Below are 22,022 nucleotides of genomic sequence, written 5' to 3'. Positions count from 1 at the left end.
ATCTTTCTCCTTCCATCTGCTGTTCAGTTCTATTTATAATTCTGCATAACTTGCTTGGAGTCCTAACCAGAGATCGATGTTTAGAAGCTTTTTACAGTATTTTATTTCTGCAATTTTCTGTGAATTCTAGTTGGTGAAACTTAAATCACTTCAGAGATTGTACAAATTGCATTCATCACAATCAGTGTCATATGAGTTTTTTTCCTTGATGGCAACAAAATCCACTTTTTAAAAAAAAAAATCTCTAACCTTTTTCTCTCTTTGGAGACCTTATTCTGTTGAGACAGTTTCATGCAGGTATCGCTATAATATTAATAGTATAATATTAATAGTCAACGGTGCATGCAGGAAGAGTGTAGCAGTACAACTAGGTGCGTGTGGACCATTGTTGAGGATTAAATACTTTTAACTTTATTTATATGAGAGGAGAATGATGGAATCCTTTCAGGGAAAAAATACGTATTGCAGGTTCAACTATGGCAGCCAACGTTTTCTCTGGTAATTAATTTTATAGATATATATAGATATTCATATGTATATGAATGTATATATATGTATGTATATACATTCATAAACTTACTTATTAGGAGTTGAAAAGCCAGAAGCTTCAAGTATTTAAAAAAAAAAAAAAACTTTAACTTGTTGCTCTGATACCTGTTTTTATTTTTAATAGATGCTGGATCCACTGTCTCTGAGCAGTCCTGAAAATTCTGGCTCAGGAAGCTGTCCCTCACTTGACAGCCCTTTAGATGGGTAAGAATTACTTGCATTCGTTATTTATCTTTGTTAGATTGCTTAATGTATCAGTTGTAACATATAAAAACTCTCCAGCAACAGCTATTACTGAACTTCTAGAAATTTCTCTCTATCCAAGACCTTTATGATGCAGAACAGGCCATGAAAATTGGAGGGGCAGCTGCTTAATTTACAGCAATAGACTGCATTGCTTATAAAAGCTTATTGAAATATAATTGCTTACTAATGCCCAGGAAAAAAAAAAGTAGCTCTCTTTTCCTTTTTAAATTTGCATTTGAAACCTAAATTTAGATTTTGGATACTACAAGAATAGACTAAACATTTAAACTACGTTTTGCCACTCTTGCATATATAAAGTGTATTCCTCGGCATTGAGCGTCCCCATCAAATTTACACTTCTTAGGTACTGCTGTGTGATGTGAACTTCCCCTTTTTCCAAGGGTGAGGGTACCCAATTCAGGAAAGGAGGTAGAATTGATTTAAGACTTAAACAGTCAATCCCCTCGTTTTCCTCGCAGTTACTGTCCAGTCTGTCACTTTTTCCCATTGCAGACTTTCCACTTATTTTTCTTTGTTTAAACCTGTCAGTTAGCGAGAAGCAGCGTGTACGGTGGTGGGTCTGGAGCTCTCTTTTTATTGACCTGTCAGGAGATGCATGTATTTTGAGAGGATCACTGCCCACAGGTTCTCAGCTGCCAGGTACCCCAAACTGTACGCATTTGTTTGACTTCTGGTTGGTCAGATGAATAAAGTGGGGTCTTAAACTGTGCAGATTGGCTCCTTGTTTATTGGGAACTACTACATTAGGAATACTGCTAATTAAATGCTTTCATTAATAGAGAGGTAAGAAGTCGGGTGTCATTGCTTAGGGCAGTCAGTCAGAGCTATAGTATTCCACGGTACCTTTTCATTTGAGAATGATTTGAGGACAGAAATGCATTTGGTCTTACAAATAACTTTTTGAATTAAATAATATTTCTTCACATCACAAACAAAACAATAGACGAAATGTGGCTAAATACATACAAAGTTTAAAGAAGCTAAATAGAATAGAAGTTCAACAAATTTTTAGCTTTTTTTATGGGGTAGGGACAAGTGGAAGAAGGGGAAACAAGGCAATCTTAATTTGACTCTGTTTCTGCTTCGAAACTTTTTTGTTGCTTTTTATTTACTGGTTTTGTCATCTCTGCTTAGTCTGTTTTCCTTTTTTATTTATTTTTTCACCCCACTTTCAAATGTTTCGTGCAGAGGTGTACGTTTTGTGTCACCATTCAGCTTCTGTTACCTATTAGAGAAATTCTTAACAGAAAAAAGAGGAGATTGTTTTGGTATGTTTTTAGAAATGTACTGTATTTGGTTGCCCTGATCTGCAATCCCATCCATTCCTTTTGGTCACTAGGAGTTGCATACCAACTGTTGGCAAGAAACAATGCGATCATACAAGAACCAAAAAAATCATTCATCATTCTGTAACTCAGTAAAATTAATATAGCAATCTTATGGCTTTCATGGAGAGAAGAGGAAATTTTCTTGAGGCATTAAAAGCTTCTGCATTTCTTTGGTTAAATTTCATTAAGGATTTTTGTAAGCTGCATAAGAGATTTTGCCAGTCTATAAACCTTTGTGTTTAGCCTTAAAAACGTTAAAACAGCAGTGCTCCTTTGTAGCTTTATTAGTGCTAATTCAGATTTTTACTCGTATCATTACTCATTGACACAGTCTGTTGTTCCCTTACTACATTAAGCTTAATGAGGAAGCTTTTCCATTGTTAGTGGATTATTATTGATACCTAATTGATTTGATTTTTTTAACTGTTCCATTTTTGTAAGCAGATACAGTGGCTTGTGTAGGAATAAGCTTTCATCAGTCAAAGAATTGTGACACAGTAAGATTAAGTGCTAAACCAGTAATTTTTAACTGCTGTGTGTTTTTACACTTCTAGAGACAACTATCCCAAATCACGGATGCCAAGAGCACAGAGCTATCCAGATAATCATCAGGAATTCTCAGGTAGGCAAAATTGCTGGACAATAACAGCTTTCCAAAATACTTCTTCTTGCAAGTAATAGGACTCAAAAGGGAAGTTCACGTTAAGAGGCATTATGTTACACAAACTTGTTATGGTAGTGGAAAACAGCAACAAAATCCAATGTAAATATTCACAGTAAAAGATACAACGAAATTTAAGATCTTCTAAACATTTTCTTTTAATTATTGTGTGAAACAGCAGGGTTGTAACATACCTGCCTCTGAAAAGAACAAAGGATGTGGTGGGTAGGGGCACACAACAGTTGATTAAACTGTACTGTAATGTCCATCTTTATATTGGTGCATAACCTTTGTTAATTTATTTAATGTTGGAGCATTCATTTTCTACTCTGTGAAAGGAGGAACACTTTTAAGTGTTCTTAACTGCTGTAAATGAAAGCTCTACAAAGTACAAGATTGAAGGAGAACCATGCGCTGTGCCTATAAATTAATCAATCATCACCACTAATGTTGTTTTCATACCATGCTCTGGCTTGCATCCAAATTGTTGTGCGTGGTTCAGGATACCAAGTGCAATGGGTAACCTTGAAAGTATTTTGAGGTAACTTTTATGGACATGCCTCAATATAAAATTTAGCTTCCAGTGAATCCAGGATGTTTTCTATATGGGCTTGGTGGTGGGTTTTTGTTTTGTTTTTTTGTTTTGTTTTTTTTGGTCTGTTACCTATTTTAACACACTTTGTTAGTTATGAAGGTATATTCACATAACTGTGTTTTTTAAGGATCCTAGAGATACATACTAATCCTGCAACTTGTTATTCAGTATCTATTCTCATGATTTGATGTATAACAAAAAAAAAAGTTTATAGAGTTAGAAACAATGTTCACCTGGCCCAGTCTGTTCTCCTACCACAAGCAGTATCAGGCTTCTATAGATGAGTGTGTAGTATTCCTGCCTCAGAATATATTCCCAGTCAGGTATGGCTTAAAGATTCTGCAAATACTCTTTTGTACTTTGATGGATTTTTTTTCTTCCACAAATTTCTACATTCCCTCTTTAATTTGTGTACACTCTTTCAGCATCAACAGAATTTTAAGAAAAGAAGTTGTGTGGTTTATTGTGTTTCATAAAGAAGTATGCCCCTTGTGATTTTTATGGACCTCTCATGGCTCCCTTTAAGCTGTTGCTTTTCTATACCGTAGAGACCTGCACTCCTTATGGATACTATTTTGTATCTTTGATCATCTTTGAACTTCTAAATCTTTTTCTGTGTGGTAGGAATAGACCAAAACTTTGTTCAGTATGTCTTAAGGACTTATTGCATGTAGTCTGCTTTTCAGCTGACAGAGTTTAGCTGCTGCTTTCCTGGAAATCTCTCTCACAGTCCTTTAGTCTACATTGAATTCCATCTGTCATTTTAACACCCGACCAGTTACTCTGAAGGGCTTCCTGTAATTCTTCTGTTGGCTTTGTTTCTTCAGATAATTTTGTCACCTCACATTGTTCTGCCCAGAGAATTCACGCTTAATTAAACTCTGTGATTTGTAGCCCAGATTCTTGTGGTACTGTTGACCACTTACTCCCATCTTATGTGTTTATCTTTAACCAATTACTTATTCGTGAAGTAACTTTGCCTTTAAAGTATGAATACTTCATAGGTTATAAAGGATTTTTTCACTGTGTTTTAGTAATTCAAGCTGTGTTGACTCATTTACCAGACTTTTGTATTATGCATTTTTAAATTTTATTATTTATAGTAGTTTCTGCTGCTTTTCCAGCTGAACTATAGTTTCCCAGAATTCCTCTAGAAAAAATAAACAGAATAACTAGGCATGCTGCAGTCCACTGATACTGTTTTAAGCAAGAGATTACAAACAACTTGAGTTATATTCTTGAAATCCTTTGGAATTTCAGGCTGGATGTCCTTTTAGTTCTAGTGATTTGTTAGTCATTTGGGGATTTTTTTCTATAGTCTTTTTTGCTTTGAGGCTTCAACTTGAAACATATCCTCTGATATGTTCCTCTGAGTTTAAAATTATAATGCCAAACTGATTAATATGCCTTTTGTCATATTTTTAATTTTGAAATTTATCTTTTTATTTTCTAGTAGAATATGATATTCCCATATTCGAGAAGTTTGGAAAGGGGGGGACTTATCCCCGAAGATACCATATTTCATATCATCAACAAGATTACAATGATGGTAAGTGTAAATACTGCAAGCGTTCAACTTAATTAACCTGTTTTTCTCTTCTTAAAAACTGAAAAAGAAAATTCTGATAGTAAAATCTTAATAAAACAAAGTATTGAAGAAATGGAGAACTTAACTTCTTTCCCCAAACTTGCTTGATAAACTTGTAATGATTTCTAGAGCTGCTGAGTAGTCTCACCTCTGGTAAAGTTATGGATTACAGAATTCATGACTCATGAACAGACCAAAGATAGAACTTCTTTTATATCTTTCACAAATCACCCAGTGTATGCCTTTGTGACCCTTTCCTATCCAAAGTTAGTTTGTCATTTCTTGTTTTGGTCCAAAAAAACACACACAAACACCGCATTCTAAATGGAGTTACTGTTAACATGTTCTCCAATTAAGAGAAAATAAAATTGAAGAGCAGACAATTTGACAGAGAATTAAAAATCAACTGTTGGAATAAATTGCTGGAATGCAAGACTGATGTTTATTGAAGTGGCCAAAACCCACATTTGGATAGTAATGACATTCAATTAAATTCAACACATCTTGAATTTCAAAAGGAAGGAGAGAGGAGCAGCTGAAGGATTCTTTGACTTCAGCGTATCTCACTAGTTCAGTGTGCTAAGAAGAAACTTCTCCAGAGACCTGATGCTTTCGTTTGTAGTCTGGAATGACTACAGCAATAAACAGAATTCTGCTGTGGAAATCACAGAAACTGGAACAAGGCAACTTTGATCCAGTCCCTTGTTCTGAGGCAGGATTAAATCGACTCCTATCTGTCATGCTGAATCTCAAGTAAACTCTAAAGTGACTCTAAGAGAAGAGACACTGCACTGCTTTAGATAGCTCTCTATATAATCTGCTTATCACTTACCTTTCTCTGTCTCCTAAATCATTTTTCCTGCACATGAAACAAGTAACTAGTTAGTCCATTTTAACACAGTGGAAAAAATCACCGCCCATATGTAAAGTTACGTCACACAACCATCTGTTTTGTTTCTTGTTAGCTTTCTTCTTTCAAACCTTTCCTCAAGCATTTTTGAAAGGCCCTTATTTTTTTTTTCTGGTCTCTTCTCTATAGTCTTGTGGTGGCCAAAACTGAATAGAGTCCTCTAGCTGAGGCTTTTCTAGTGGCTGCTTTATGTATAACAGGGTGTAACCATGACTTTGTGTGCAACAGTCCTGTTAATGCATTCCAGAATGGCACTTTATTTTTCCTTCAGTCACCATACTGACTACTGTTTGGTCTATGGTCTATTACAATTCCCATATCCTTTTCTTACGTTACTGTTAGTCAGCTAATTATTTTTCACTTTGTGGTTTTTGAAATTGATTTCTCTTTAAGTATATATGTTTGCTTCCTTACTGAATTTCTTCTTGTTGGTTTGTGAATCATCTCCAATTTACCAACATCACTGTGAATTTGATCTTTAAAAGTACTGCAAGCCACTCTTGATGTCGCTTGCAGTATTTCAGTGTACTCTGTTCCATCATATATATGTATATATCTCGTCAGTTAAAAATAGTGTAAGGAGGTGAACTGAAGGTAACCTGCTATATGTGTCCACTTAAATTATTCTCTTTTGGGTGAGACATCACTGGTAACTGCTCAGAGTCTGTCTTGGGCATCCACTTCACAGTAAGTTGGTCTATGCAACAATTCATTAATTGGCTTATGAGAATGTCCTTATGAAATGGGTAAACTGGATAGATACACGTGAAATCAATTTGGGCTGTTTTCTCACCTTATTATCTTCTCAGTAGTTTATAAAACCGCTTAATAGTTTGTTCCCATATTTATCTTAGAATTGAAATTGATCTGACTCATGTATAGATCTGAGTCCGCTTTTTCCAAGATGTTTCATCTGCCTTCAGTCCCTTGGAAACTCCCTCTCCAGCGTAAGGCTTAGCTGAAGGAGTGTCTGATTCATTATTTGAGTTCCCTAGGAAGAAACTTCATCAAACCATGCAGACCTAAAGATGTTCATTACCCAAATATATTGACATTGTGTTAAGCATCTGGTTGCAATTGACCTTTTTGAATATCAATGTCCTTTTTTTATTTGAATGCTGTCACTATCTATGAATCATGGGGTGTTTGGGATGATTATTTTGTGGTCTTCCCTCTGATTCCAAATGTAGATCTTTCTCTACTTTTGATTCTTATTTTCGTAAAAGGGTGAATATGTCTCTCTCTCTTTCTCTCTTTCTCTTCTTTTTATTAGAAGTTTATTCTTTGCATCTTAACAGAGCAATACAAATGGAGGCAGGGCATTTTCCTTCCTGCCCTCACAGCCCCTCAGGTTTCTGAAGCATGGCAGTTAAACTCCAGAACAGTTCTAAAAACTGTCATTTGTATGCTGCTCCCAGTTTCAGACACTTTAAATGAACTGTTTTGCCTAACCCCTACATACACCTTTGATGAATGTTTGTTTTCTTCTAGTCTGAAAGTTAGACCAGTAAATTCTATAATCGTTGCATATATCATATGGCGTTGAAACTTGAACTACATTAAGTGGAATTCACAAAGTATTTGCATACATAAATTACACAGGAGTATATTTTTGCAGTGTAGCATAATTTTTTTTCTGTATAACTCTAAAGGTCGTAAAACTTTTCCAAGAGCCAGAAGGACTCAGGGGAACAGCTTCCGATCACCGGTTAGTTTCAGTCCCACCGATCACTCGCTGAGCACCAGTAGCGGAAGCAGCGTCTTTACGCCAGAATATGAAGATAACAGAATGAGGAGAAGGGGAAGTGACATAGACAATCCTACCTTGTCAGTGATGGACATCAGCCCACCAAGTCGCTGTAAGTTAAGGAATTTTGTGAACTCTGCTGTAAACTCTTAGCTTTTGAATATACCATGTCAAAACCAGGCATGTCATCAAATGATAAGTATGTGATAAGTAATGTTTTTCTCTCTAATAGAAAAAAAAAAAAGTCTGTAGGCTCTGCAGTCTTTTCATTGCTTACTGCGCCAACCTTCACGTAGATTTTTGCATGGAACAGACAACTGTGATAACAAATCACTGTAAAACTATTCTCGGTGTGTTAGATTTTTGAGGACCTGAGAAAGGTCACATAGATTACGATTACTATTTATTTTTGCTGATGTTGGTCAACTTTTCTGATATATTGTTGATCTTAATTGGTACTGTTTTATATTTGTGGTGGAACAAATATACTTTGTGATGACTTCAGTAGTTGATGGATTTTACTTATGCCTTGATTAAAAAAAAATAGTTACTAAGTTTGTGTAATACGCTTTGTCTGTTTTTCAGATTCAAAGTTACTAACTACTTTAAGTATGTATATTTCTAGAAGAAATCATTATTTTTTGAATAAATTTAGAGTACCTCATGCGTTCCATCTTATAGAAAGCGTTATTATCTTCGTAATTTGTATGGGGAAGTTCAGGACACACTGTAGAAAAATATAGAAAACTTTTTTTAAAGACTATGTATTCGAGTTGTGTTTTTTTTTTTCAATCAGCCGAATAACAAACTCACTTGAAAACCAGAACTATACTTATTTTTTTCAGCACCACGAGCTCCAACTAACTGGAGACTTGGTAAACTGCTGGGTCAAGGTGCATTTGGCAGAGTGTATCTGTGTTACGATGCTGATACCGGAAGAGAACTGGCTGTTAAGCAAGTCCAGTTTGATCCTGATAGTCCAGAAACCAGCAAGGTAAGTGATACGGAAGAGAGTTTGCTTCTACTGAAGTGCTGTGTTCTGTGCTAAACTGTTCCTTTCCTTGAATGGGATGATGTTTTAAAACACTGTTAGGAATCCCGTTTTGTTAATACATCAAAGAATTTGGTTACCCGATTTCAATGTTACGTCACACTTTAAAATTTTCAGACATATATATCCTCATTCAGTGAACACATAATTTAATTTGGTGCAGTCTTGGTCTCTAAAATTAAGCAATTCTTTATAAATAATCACCTACTTCAGAGCACTGTATATTTGTACTAGTATAGGAATTAAAACGCATTCCACATACAAACAGAAAATCTGCACTAATTTAAGTGTTCCTGAAATTAAATTCTAAGGGTTTTTTTGTTTGGCTCTGAAGATGATATGAGATTTTTCTTTCCTTTTTTTTTCTTTTTAAAAATCTTTTCAGTTTTTAATTTAAATTATTAAATCTTTGGCTTGAGTTGGGGGGTGGATCTGCTAAGCTTTGCACATCAGGATTGTCTACTGCTTTTGGCCATGTTTTTCTCTGAAGAGCTAAACTTTCATTGACAGTTTATTCTCTCTAAAATTGAACTTGTCCTTCTAAAAGTATTGGACACTTAAGAAGAGTAACTACTTTAAAATAGCACCCATCTTCCACTTCTTTTTTTTCCAAGTCATGCTTGCTGCTTTTAGCAGGACGGAAGAATTATTACTATTTTTCCTGCATTAGGACTGTGTTTTATACCGTGGTGAGCAAGGCCAGCGAGCAGAGGTTGTAAGCATTGCTGCAGAATTGAGTGGCTACCAGTGGTGCTTGCTGCTATTTGTGGTGTAGGATCAAGGAGAAAAGCCAAGAATCGTTTGCGTTGTTACGTTTTTAATCAAGTAGCAACACCAACTACTCTAGAAATACACAGCACAACTGACTTTGCTTCAGAAGTGTTACAGATAAAATATTGTAGTCTCTCCAGTGGCAACAGTTTTGCGACCTTGCTTGCCATATTATTTTGTAATTTGTACCATTCAATGTCAAAAAATGTTTTCCTTCTAACTTCAGAAGTATGAGGGTATCAGCAATACTCTGTGATGGGTAAGTCAGTTTTAATGAAAGGCTTCTGGGTGAAATCTGGAATAGACTGAAGTTTGACTTTGTGGGTTAGTAACGTTTTCAACATCTTACTGTAGAGTCTTTCAAAATATCTTCTGTTTGCAAAATTTTTGGTAATTAGGTTAGTTCTGGAGAAAGCACCATATGTGTTAATGTATTTGCATATTGTTCTTCATGACTACAATATCAAAATAGTCCTCAGAGGCATTTTTAAAGTATGGTCTGTCAGTTGACATTCTGGAAAAGTTGAGAAATAAGGCTAATAATTCCAGTAGAAAGACTGAACTTTAAAAAAAAATAAAAATAAAAAAAATTAAATGGGAGTTTTGTGATACGTTGCATAAGGATCGGTGAGTTGATACACATCTTGATATCTGTGCTCTGGAACAGATATAACTTCATACAAAATTAGAAATACAATGAGATAACGGCAAACAATTTATAGAAAATGCATCTTTTTTTCTTTATTTCCCTCAAACTAATGGTGTTATTTTCTGATTACAAAATGTGTAAACTTTACGTAACCTCCAAGAGCATTTTGCTACTTAGTTTACATATCCTTTCAGAACAGCAGTACATACTGTTCTGCTTAAAAAAATAAAATAAAAATCCAGAATGTTATTTTAATATTACTGAATGACCATGGTAAATCCTGTTTGCTTTTTTCCTTGTAGGAAGTAAATGCACTTGAATGTGAGATTCAGCTGCTGAAAAATCTGCTGCATGAAAGAATTGTTCAGTATTACGGCTTCTTGAGAGACCCACCAGAAAGGACCCTCTCTATATTCATGGAATATATGCCTGGGGTAAGCAAGAGAACCAGTCCAGTTCAACCATCGCTTCTATGTGATGTGATAAGCACGGCTTTTGCAGAAGTGCACGTAGATAGTAAAGATATGTTCAGGTTAAACAATAACCAAAGATGGGTACCAAAAGATGCTTACAGCAGTCTCACTCTGTCTTCTCTGTGTTTTCAGAATTGGTGTGGTTTGTACCATGTGTTTGATTTTGGTATGAGAAGTGCCTAGCATTGTCTTTGAAAAAAATAGCGTTATTCTTAAACTCTTGGATTTCCTTGAATTGTAATATTTCTTTTTTACTGTGCTTCACCTTGTGCTGTTGAGTAGTCATCATCTCAGCTATTCTCAATTATTCTGAAAAAAGGAAAGGTAGCTAAGATAGGTGTGGGAATAGGTACAGACGGAAAATAATCTTGGTTGTGTTTTTTTTTGTGTTTCTTGCATGACACTTGAATGCATGAACATGCTGAACTGTTCTACTTTCACTGTTTTGGTAAAAACACATTCAGGTTAGAAAACTAGATTTTAATTTTCTCACCAAGTGGAGACAGAGCTAAATAAAATGTGCTCTTATAAAAACATAGGATCTACATTTCTGAATAGTAACAGCATTGTACTTCATTGTAAGACTCCACAGAAGAAAACTGTGTGTTTTTCCTTCAGGTGAGTTCTGGGCTTTGTTTTGGGGGGATTCTTCAGTTCTTGACATTCTTGACATTTCTTGACATTTGAAAGACAGTACCACAGAAGTAATCTGTGAATAGCAGAGCTAGGTTATACAAAGATAGCTACAAAACCATGAGGTTTTAACTTATCGTTATTTTAAGCCAACAGTTTAAGCACTGTCTTCCAACTTGTGATGTTTTTCTTGACAACTTTTTTTTCCCCAAGTATAAACTAGCCCTTGTAAACACCATCTGTTTCGTCTGACTTGAGTATCATCGTTTAACCATCAAAAGAACTGAGAGTGGTGTTTGACTGCAAATAGTGCTGTTCTCTTTTTCTGTACAACGTGCTGGCACTATTCAGCTACTTGATAGCCGTAAAGCTAATAGCTTCATATTTCAATACATGACTTCTCTGTTCAGCCTCTTCTGAGTAAAAGTATGTATTTTTCTCAGTGGAGACAAAACTATGTTTGTGCTTTAAGATGATCTAGAAAGCCCTGAAATGTCTGCATTTCAGGCATAATCTTCATTGAAGTTTAACAGCAGTAGTGTTAGGCCACTTGTGATCCTCGAAGTGTTACAGTGTTTCATACTTCTTTGCCATAGGGTTCCATCAAAGACCAATTAAAATCATACGGAGCACTCACAGAGAATGTGACTCGTAAATATACACGACAGATTTTGGAAGGAGTTCACTATTTGCACAGTAATATGATTGTCCATCGAGATATTAAAGGTAAGAAGGAGGATAGTTCTGTGTACAGCTCAGTGCTCTTTACTATGAACTATTTTCTTGCCTTTTCACTAAAATTTAATTAAATTTGAGATACCAAAATACTGACTTGGTATCAGTGTGATTGCTTTCCAGTGTTTATTCTTGTCACTGTTGTAAAATGAGTCTGTGCTAGCAGACTTCTGAAAATGTTTCCCTTGTCTCCATCTGCAGTGCATTCATGATAAATTTTGTTCTGATTTTATTTTAGTGTAAGTAGTTTGAATATATCAAAAGATCATGTAATTACAAATAGAGTATATCAATATATATATATATATATATAGATATATCAAATAGAGTATATCAAGTATATCAAAAGATCATGTAATTACAAATAGAGTATGCAGAGGAAAGCAGCATGATTTGAAAATATTTATTTTTAGAGTTTTATTTCTCTCAATTACACAGAAATTACCCAGCACTTCACTGTTACAAGAAGTGACTGGCCGAGGTGACTTGCCTGACCCAAATGACTCAGACTTCTTCCACTTTCCTGCCAGGAAACTGATACCTTTACTTTTTCAGATAGAGATAGGTAACTTGGAAGTGCTGCGAAAGCACATTATGAATACGTGGGAAGATGGTGAAGTGCAAAATACTCGTGTGGAACAACACCGTTGTCTTCCCTAAACACTTACGGTTTTCCTGTTGCTTTGTATCAGTAGTATTTTCCAAAAAATATTTGAATGCCAATGACATTTTTTGCATGCATATGCAGATAAGTGTTTTGAGCTACTCAGTGACATAGTTTAAGATTTTGCTTTAATGCAGTGTCAAGACATTTGTAGCAGTGTGAAAATTTCCCGTTTCATTTTGTCAGGCTTTATAGAGTGACCGAAATTTCCTGGAAAAGGCCTAGGGTGCAAAACAACGGGAGCAATCCATCTTACTGAACCTCTGAGTAAAGTAATAGGAATGAACATAAAAATTCTCTGGAAGCTCTAGACCCCTAGAGCTATCTTGCACTGCATCACTGAATTCAAGTTGCTTCCTTTTTTTTTTTTAAAAAAAAAAAAAAAAACACCAAAGTGTTCTTTTCCTTCCAGGAGCAAATATTCTGCGAGATTCAGCAGGCAATGTGAAGCTGGGTGACTTTGGTGCCAGCAAACGACTCCAGACTATCTGTCTGTCTGGTACAGGAATGAAGTCTGTCACAGGAACTCCGTACTGGATGAGTCCAGAAGTTATCAGTGGAGAAGGGTACGGCAGGAAAGCAGACATCTGGTATGTTACAAACTTCTCTAGCAAAGTGCACGATTTCAGAACGGGCTCTTTATCATCCAGAGTTGGAGTGTTTTGTTCTGGGGTTTAGGCTGAAGAAGGGGACAAGTGTGAGCACTGGCAGTCGCGTTTGGAGCGTGTAACGCTGACATCTGGGAATTGTTGGTTTGGCAGTTCCTGAGCCTGTTGATTTAGGGATCATAAGAGAATCCTGTGAGCCAACCTTGCATGAAGTTAGGATTAACAGACTGTTTGTAAATCCTGCAGAGGTACTGGGTGAAAGCAATGTGTAAAGCTCTGAAGCATCAGTAAAGTCAGTGTCCCGTAAATTAATACTTTGCTTAATTGAACTTTATCACTGAAATACCTCCAATGCAAAGCATTAAAATGAAATGCTGCTCCCTTAATACATGAGCACACAGGAATAAATTAGCCAGATTTAAATGGGAGATTGGGTGCGGGGGGGAGAGGGGAGGTTTTTGTAAGTTATTACATTTTTAAGAATTAAAAAGGGAAAGATAAATTTCCAAAACGAACATTTGAGATAGCGTAACACGTCGCATAGCGTAGCTTAGCGCAGGCCCAATGGACAGATCCTCCTTACACTGTGTGCGCTCTGAACATGGAGGAATGGGTGGGCAGCAGTAGCTGTGCGGGGGCAGCGGTAACATTTTGTGTTTTAAAAGAAACCGCTTTCTATCCAACCAACAGCAATATTTTTAGTGTCAGGAAAATTCACTTAGCCTGCTTCAGACCACTTCATAATTACTCTGCTGTGCTTGAATGATAGAACAACTGGCATTTGACCTGTTTGTTGTTGAAGTATTTGTACCAAGGTCAATGCTTGTTTTTTGATGGGGAAAATTATGGTTAAAACTAAGAAGAAATACTGAAGTGAGACTTCTGTCATTCAGTAAATCGTTATTGTGTAAAGAAGCGAGCCTCTGTCTAACCAAATAACTTCTTGGAAATTGAGAAATTCGCCCAACCTCTCCATTTGGCAGTATCATCCGTGTGTTACTGGAAGGGGCTGATATTGCAGGGCTAATGGAACAGACTTTTCCTGGACATTTGCATGCCCTTCTGCCTTCATAAATCATTTAAATATTAGCTTTGTATGCAAAGATAGTTTAAGATCTTAAAACTTTGTTTCACAGTGTATTTTAGTATCCTTTTCTAAAAGAGGAAGATGCTACTGAAGGATGGTTTTAAACTTTTTATCTTCCATGTTATGTTTCTGTCCCACAAACTGGGGACAAGTTGTGCATTTCTAACGAGCTAACAAAATGCACAGCGTGCTCTGCCTTCCAAGCATTCCTGTTGCTTTGCATTTCCATTAGGACTTAATGAGCAAGAAAGCTTTCAAGTGCGTTCAAATCCTGCAGGTGTCTGAAGAGCTGGAGCACCAGCGTCAGCCTGCTGAGCGCTGAGACGTGAACCTGCAGGGCGGCAGGGTCGCAGCCCGGGCAGTGTTGTCCAGAGAAATACCTGGGTAACTCTTCTCTGAGGTAGCAGTTCTGGGCCTGGTGAAGTAAGGACGTGAAGCCGTGGGTAGATTTGGGTTACCCTGAGGCAGCAGATGGCTGTTTTTTTGTATTGCTGTTGCTGTGTAGGGTTAAGAGGACCCCATGTGCCCATGGTGTTTGGTAGCGACCTGACGTTTCTTGCATTCCCAGGAGAGCACGATTCTGTTGTAACCTGCTGTCTCATTTTGCCTCTGTTTCAGGAGCGTAGGTTGTACAGTGGTAGAAATGCTCACTGAGAAGCCCCCGTGGGCAGAATTCGAAGCTATGGCTGCCATCTTTAAGATTGCCACTCAGCCAACCAATCCCCAGTTACCACCTCATGTCTCAGACCATGCTCGGGATTTCTTGAAAAGGATTTTTATCGAGGCCAAGTTGCGACCATTTGCAGATGAACTGCTAAGACACACGTTTGCACACTATCACTAACAGCCTGCCTCAACTCAGCTTGCATCTACTGCATTTATTTTCTATTTGACTGCACTTTTATTTTTTATCTTTTACAAAAAAAAGGAGAAAAAAGACAAGAGAGAGAACACATTCTCTTGAATCTTTGTTTCACTTAGATTGTAAACAATCTGAATTTTGTATCTAAAATAAGAATCTTCCCTTCCCTGCTCCCACCAGGACTAGAACTTCTTGTTTCTGTAATGTACTGATGTGGTTCGTGTAGATAAAGCACTTTAGTACATATTTGTTCCTTATTTAAAGGGGGAAAAAAAGACAAATGATTGGATAGTCAGGAACTGTGTGACTTTTTCTGACACCGCTGACAGACTCAGGGTGCAGGGAAAAATAGACATGCAGCTAGAGGACAAGAAGGTTACCTCTCTGTGACTGTTCTTTATGTTATAGGTACTTGCAACAGAGAGTTCAAAGTTCTTATATTTTAACATTTTAATCAGTTCTAGCATTTTGTAATTTAAGCTGGATCATGTGGTTCTGAGAGTTAATTATAAAGCTGGAAGAACTTGGAACTCTTTGTACAAAAGCATGTCTGACTGGTACTTCTATGTGACCAAAAGAAAATAATAATAATAAAAAAGAATTCAACACTGATGTACTAGAGATTTTGGTGTAGAACTATCCTATCCTTATAGGAAAAGAATTACAGGTAAAAAGATTATGGACCCAGACTCCTAGGAACTACCATACTGTAAGGGGAAAATTTCTGCAGTAGAAAAGAGGTAGCTGTTGGATGTAAATAATTGGGAGAATGTCTCCTGCTGTATCTGCCAAAGAGAATCCTCTGTTGCATAAGCTTGGAGGGAGATAATTACCTTAGGTAAGAAATAAGTGGTGTCAAGAGAGAGTTCTCCTCCACAATCCCATGAATGTTTGGGGGGGGAGAGGAGTGACGAATCCTTCTGCAGTATGTATGTTACACGATTCGGAATGACCTGTAGGAAATAATGTCTTCAGAGCTGTCGAGGGGCGCTAGGATGGAATGTATGTCAACATCAAGTGCCTGAATAATATAAAATTATTCCCATTATGCACTATAAGCATTGCTTTAGTAACACAGTTCAGTCATCTAGGATGTATTGACAATTCTTAAAATAAAATTAAACTTCTTTTAACACTAGGAGTAAGTCACTGAGAAAGGTAAGACTCCAGTTATACTTCCCATGAGGCAACAATGAACAAGGAGGCACAGCACAAAAGACTGTATGAAGGATAGGCCAAAAGTGCAGAGCGCCAGCAACTGAATAACACGAGCGGGATTACTGCAGCCCGATAATCCACTTGATTGGTGTTTTTTCAGATTTCCAACTGCCATAAAATGGACATTAATCCACTTTTTCTGTTTCTCAAAGAGAATAATAAAAGAACAAAGGCAAAACTCTGAAATAGTCCTTCTCAATAGAGAAGGCCAGGTACTGATCAGGTATAGTTAACAACCAAATTTCACACCAGAAAAGTCAAGCTCTCATATTTGTGTAGAAGAACACAACATAAATAATTTAAAAAAGGAATTTGGAAATAAATTACTGGACTACAGAACTGAATTAATGTATACTGTTTGGATGATTCATTGCTTGCTTTTGTTGTGTTATAAAAACAGAGCAGGCTGATGCTGTGAACCTTGTCTACTCTGACAAGACTCTACATTATTGTCCCCAGGCTCCGCTCTGTTTTGCATCTTTAGAGGACTACCAGAATTACAAAATACATGGAGACAGAGTAATAAATTTACCTATTCTCATGCTAATTAACTCATGAGATTTCTGAATTTATCCTGTTAACTTCCAAATTTTGTACAAGGGCATAAGCAGGAGTATGGATCTATCCTAATCACTTTACCTGTAGTGGAGTAAGAATGAATTTTGGGCCACCTCTCCTGACGCTGAGAGTGGTGGCCTCCAGTTTGTGAGCCCTGTACCCAGTTTATAATTTTCTCAGTCAGGGTACACAACTGTGCAAGGTTTTCTGAGCATGGGAAGGACAATCCTGACCAGGGAAAACTTAAAAGGCTGAAAGTCTGCTTGTACTGACTTTTTTTGGGGGGGTGGGGGGTGGGGGGGGGCTCTCTGTCACTAGATAAAAGCTATGAAAGCAGACTTTAAGAAGAATGTGTGCGCTCTGCTGTAAAGGACCTTTGCTTTATAAGCAAAATGTAGTGACAGCAGGGGCGGGAGGGTTAATGTAGAGCCTAATAGTTTATGTAGCTAATTTAAAGATCATATAATCGAAATGATTGATTTCAAGCAGATCAAGAAGGTACCAAAACCAAGGTGAAAATGTATATAAAAATCAGTAGTGGACAGTGATACCTGAAAAGGAAATTTTGTATTACCAAAAAAGAACATTAAAGGGAAAATGTAACCAGGTTTATCTGTAGCATTCATAACATTTAAAGATACTATTCTAAAAAGAAACTGCACTCTCTGAAGCTTGAAAATTTTCAGAATCTAGTTTTCTAATACTGTGTCCTTTTTGTGAGACAGTGCTGGCTGATGTATATTGCAATACCACTTTCTCATTGTGAATTTAATTACTGAATAATTGAGTTTGCTGCTTTTGTGCCTTTTCTAAAAACGGCATTCAGTCATGACAAGGGTAAGCATTTTGGAACCAGAAAAAAAGAATTTGCAGAATGCGTTCTCCTTATTTTCTTTGATGTATCAGAAAGGTGCTGAAGTAAAGACAGCGCTTCTTAAATAAGGACAACTTTTTTGTCAGCTCCAGCAATGCTAGTAAAACCTTATTACCTTGACCAGGATTAGGCCTTAGCTGTGGTGTGTTTTTCTTTTTACTCTATGAAGAATTTGTCTACTGACCTAAGCAACTTACAGTAAATTCAGATGATTATCAACATAAATGCTTTGAGCTAGAAGTAATGATGAAGCTAATTCAGACCTTTTACCAAAAGGTTAGCTAATACTTATCCCCTTGCATGTTGCACTTCAACATCGTTGTGTTGGGGTAATGCAGTAAAACAATTTGTATTAAATAATGTAATGCCTCTGTGTACAGTGTCTGTACATCACTTTGTTGACCACTGGCATGGTAATGGACAAACCCTAGCTCTAAAATTCCAGAGGGTGCATGGAATTGGATGCTTGAAACTCCACTGGAGGAGGTTTGCCGAGACGAGGTCCCTTCTCAGCTCACAACTTCTGGTATCTTATTAGCAAAGACACCAGCATTTTAGAATCATCAGTTGTTCTTAATTGTTGAATCCAATTACCAGAAAATGCCCAGGAAAATAGCACTGTTGCAAGGATATGTTTTGCTTTTCTGTAAATGCCACGATGGAGCTATGCTCCCCAAAAGTAAGAATCAAGGTTCACTGTATGTGTATTTACAAAGGACTTAATTATCTGCTAATTAATTTTATATTGTCTGTTTTAACACATTAAGTAACAAAAATTAAGCTATTTCTGTAATATGCTTTTAATGGTGGGACTCTGTCCTGTTAAACTAACAGTCATGTTAGAGCAAGTTTTATTTTTAATTTAGGTGATAGAAATATCCATGCAAGAACTTAAAGTATGGATCTAATAACTTAGTTCAATTTACATCGAATTCTTGACAGTTTAAATTTAGTCTTAAATTTTTAACCAAATTTGCGATTCCAATTGCAGCCTAACAGTCCTTTATAACAAAATGAAAAGTTATTCATTTGTGTTGTTTTTTTTTTCCCTTAGGTAGCGCCTTTTTATCTGTATGCCTTAATTTTGTTCCTCTTAAACACCATATTGAAATGCTACGGCTGTCATACAATTCCATGTCACCAAATCGGGATTAGAGTATATTTTGAAGTGCCCAAACCAGAATTCACATAACTGCATTAAAAAGTGTACTTTAGCTATAATCTGCTGCAGACTTTTAAATTGAGAATTCTAAAAAGTGATTTTTGGAGCACTTCCTGAGCGCTTCCTATGCTCGCACAGGTTTCATATTTGCATTTTGGAGACTGTATACTGTCATGCATACCACAGAAAAGACTTGTTGCCCTTCACAGAAATACAATTACAGCTGAGATTTAACTTCCTAGCTCTGGGTACGAGACTCTGGGTTTCCTGTAGAGTTCTTCGCAGATGTGAAATTCTAGTTGGTACGTTAGTAAACGTGGTACTGTAATAAAAGTTGTTTACTTTCAGTACACAGGAATATTATCTAAGCAAATGAGCAGACTTCTCAGTGAAGCTGACATTGTTCCCATTAAATTCTTTCCTGTTTCTTTTTTGGAAAATCCTAATCCTGCCGTTGTCTTGACTGAAAGCCTTCTTGCAGCACCTGTAGGTACAGCGCAGTATAGCAAGCCATTCTTTCAGACGACATAGAGCAAACTGTAACTGCAGCTTCAGAGACTTGAGCAAATTGGTCAGATCTACAGTTATTTATAGTTAATTTCTTTTTTGATCTTGAAAATCTGTCACGCATATAGAAAAGCATAATTTGTGTGCTTGAATGTAAGTCTGTATGGTGTTTCTGGAAAAGCAAAAGTATTACTGCCGGTATCATTTCTTGCTGGTAACTTGCTGTCTTGTGTTAATGACAAGCCTGCAGTGTAAAACCACATAGAATTACCAAAGCTTTTCTATTCCTATGTACATGTAGCCAAAAGCGATGTTTCATGGATTAGTACTGTTACTTATAGATACACATACTTATATATCCACCAGTAAGCTTATTGCTAACTGAATGAAGCAGGTACTAGTAGATAGGCACCTCCCATATTTAAAATATTTGGGTGTTTATATTTGCTGTTTTGATGCACAAAAGTCATGACAGCATTAAAAGGAAAGGTTTGGTTTTTTAACTCTTTTTAACTTAATCTTATTTTTGTTATTCTAAAAATAAGGCATAAGCTTGGTGACTAAACCTGGTGACTTTTTGTAGCCAGGCTTGAGCTTTGGGACATCTGAGGAACGCCATAAAAAATAAGTAGATTTGTGACCTGAATTGCTCTCTGCACCATAGTAAGAACTTTTCAAAGCTGCTGGGAAGGAGTCCGCTTTACACCAGAGCCAGATGTCACCCGCAGCTACCTGGGTGTACGCTGCCTTCAGGAGGAGCCACAAACCCACGCCAGAGGGGGCAGAAGAGCTACCAGCCTGGCTGCTAAATCACTACTCTTTATCAGAATACAAAGGAACTCTTTTCATTTCCAACCCCTCAATTTATTTTTCTAATTGGCATAACTTAAATACTGGTTAGGTGGTGGCCACTGAGAGCTCCCCATTAGGGCCGGAGCTGATGAGGTGCAGCTTTAGTGCCCAGCCCGTGAAGTGGGGTGCAGCAGCTGGGGCGGCTCTGCGGGACCCCCTGCCCCCTGCAGGGGGCATGGCCCTGTCTGCGCCATGCACAGCAACTGCCTGGCTTTTCTAGCGATAGATACGTACCTGTACTTGAGGGGTAGGATGGATGGAGAAAGTAAAATTTCTCATCCTTCAAAGAAACAACGCGAGCAGTCTCGCTTTGGTTAGGTCTTAGGTTTTCATAAATTTACTTTAAAGGGAGAGGAACTGGATTAAAATAACATTAAATTTGTATCTTGGGGTTCAGGCCTTATTTTGAGTCCACCGATGAGGATTGGAGGTCACGTTCTTCTGTTAGGAGATACAAGGAAAAGGACACTTTAACTCCCAAGTGGATATTCCCAGGAAATATTTCAGAGGTTGTTCATGTCTCTTACCCCAATAATAGCTGATCCTTTTCCCCAATGGTTATTTAACGTGGGTTTAAAAACAAAGGTTGTTTTTTCTTTTTTTGAACAGGCATTGGATTGCCAGTTCGCTAGTGTTTGTTTCTCATTAATAGCAGTGTAAAGGTGGTGTCACCCCCAAATCTTAACGGTTTATCAAAGCCTAGCGTCTGTCATCTCAGACCTCACAGGAGTCGTATAAAGGAATATCACTGTATATACGTGGAGGAGACTTAGGTAAATCGGAACGTAGACTTTTAGTTTTCATGAAGCTATGAATACAAATTTGTAAATTTTCTCTTGATCTAATGTACATTTTTATGTAGCCATTAAATTCTCTATTTAATCTATCAGTTTCTCACTGTAAATGTTTTTACTCTCAGTTGAATGCTGGGCACAGTTTGTAATGTATGTACACAAAGGTGTTTTTTTCTATCAACGTTGACTTTTTTGCACATTTTTGGAAATATTTAATTTGTACACTGATTTAATACTCTGACCAATTGTTGATGGGTGTATGAGAATCACGTGTGTGTGCAATGTACTACTGTCTGGATGTATGGTTTTTTATTACTTTTGAGATGTTGCTATCAGTAACTGCACTGCTGTTGCTGCTTTACATGGAATATCTTGTGTATAAAAAAAAAGGAAAAAAAAAATTAAAAAACTAGCCTATGGTTATCTTGGTCGAGGAACTCAGGAGCCAAGCGTCGCTTACCAGTTCCCTCTGTGTCTGCGGTGACTGTGTGTGTATATATCCCAGTAATCTTATTCCACAATTTCATTTCTACATTTTTATGAACTTGTTTTTTAAGGGTACTATGTTTAGTTAGAATAATTAAATATATAAAAGCTTTGAGAGATAATTTACTAGATGAATATATTTTCAGCTGGCTGATGTTCAGAATATTTTTTTAATTTTTTGTTTTTAACCATTCAAAATGTATTTGTATTTCCAGAATCAGACACGAATTGTACTTAGAAATATATTAAAACACTGTAGGGACAGCCGTGTGCCTAAGAGTTTTGTATTAATATTAAAAAAAAAAAAAAAAAATCAACCTCTTCCCCCCCACCCCCGTTTACCTCAGCCACGGCGGCGCTGTCGCCGCCCTTCCCCCCTCCCCTCAGGCCGTT

General features: G+C 36.9%; 1 protein-coding gene across 5 annotated transcripts in view; it reads left to right on the top strand.

Moving 5' to 3' along the window:
- MAP3K2 (mitogen-activated protein kinase kinase kinase 2) overlaps positions 1–21,893 on the top strand; it is a 51,705-nt gene extending 29,812 nt beyond the window's left edge. For 3 of the 5 annotated variants that reach the window (XM_067000060.1, XM_067000063.1, XM_013196701.3), the window contains 9 exons: positions 674–753; positions 2,699–2,766; positions 4,854–4,949; positions 7,551–7,757; positions 8,491–8,639; positions 10,419–10,550; positions 11,819–11,948; positions 13,034–13,211; positions 14,935–21,893. In XM_067000060.1, coding sequence (XP_066856161.1) covers positions 674–753; positions 2,699–2,766; positions 4,854–4,949; positions 7,551–7,757; positions 8,491–8,639; positions 10,419–10,550; positions 11,819–11,948; positions 13,034–13,211; positions 14,935–15,160 — 1,266 coding nt within the window. In that variant the 3' untranslated portion in view covers positions 15,161–21,893. The other 2 variants (XM_067000061.1, XM_067000064.1) reach the window with 2 other exon arrangements.
- Positions 21,894–22,022: the final 129 nt, after the last annotated feature.

The sequence above is a fragment of the Anser cygnoides genome, chromosome 6 (assembly GCF_040182565.1).
Source record: "Anser cygnoides isolate HZ-2024a breed goose chromosome 6, Taihu_goose_T2T_genome, whole genome shotgun sequence".
In the NCBI taxonomy this organism is placed as follows: Eukaryota; Metazoa; Chordata; class Aves; order Anseriformes; family Anatidae; genus Anser; species Anser cygnoides.
This window is presented reverse-complemented; position numbering and strand designations above follow the sequence as displayed.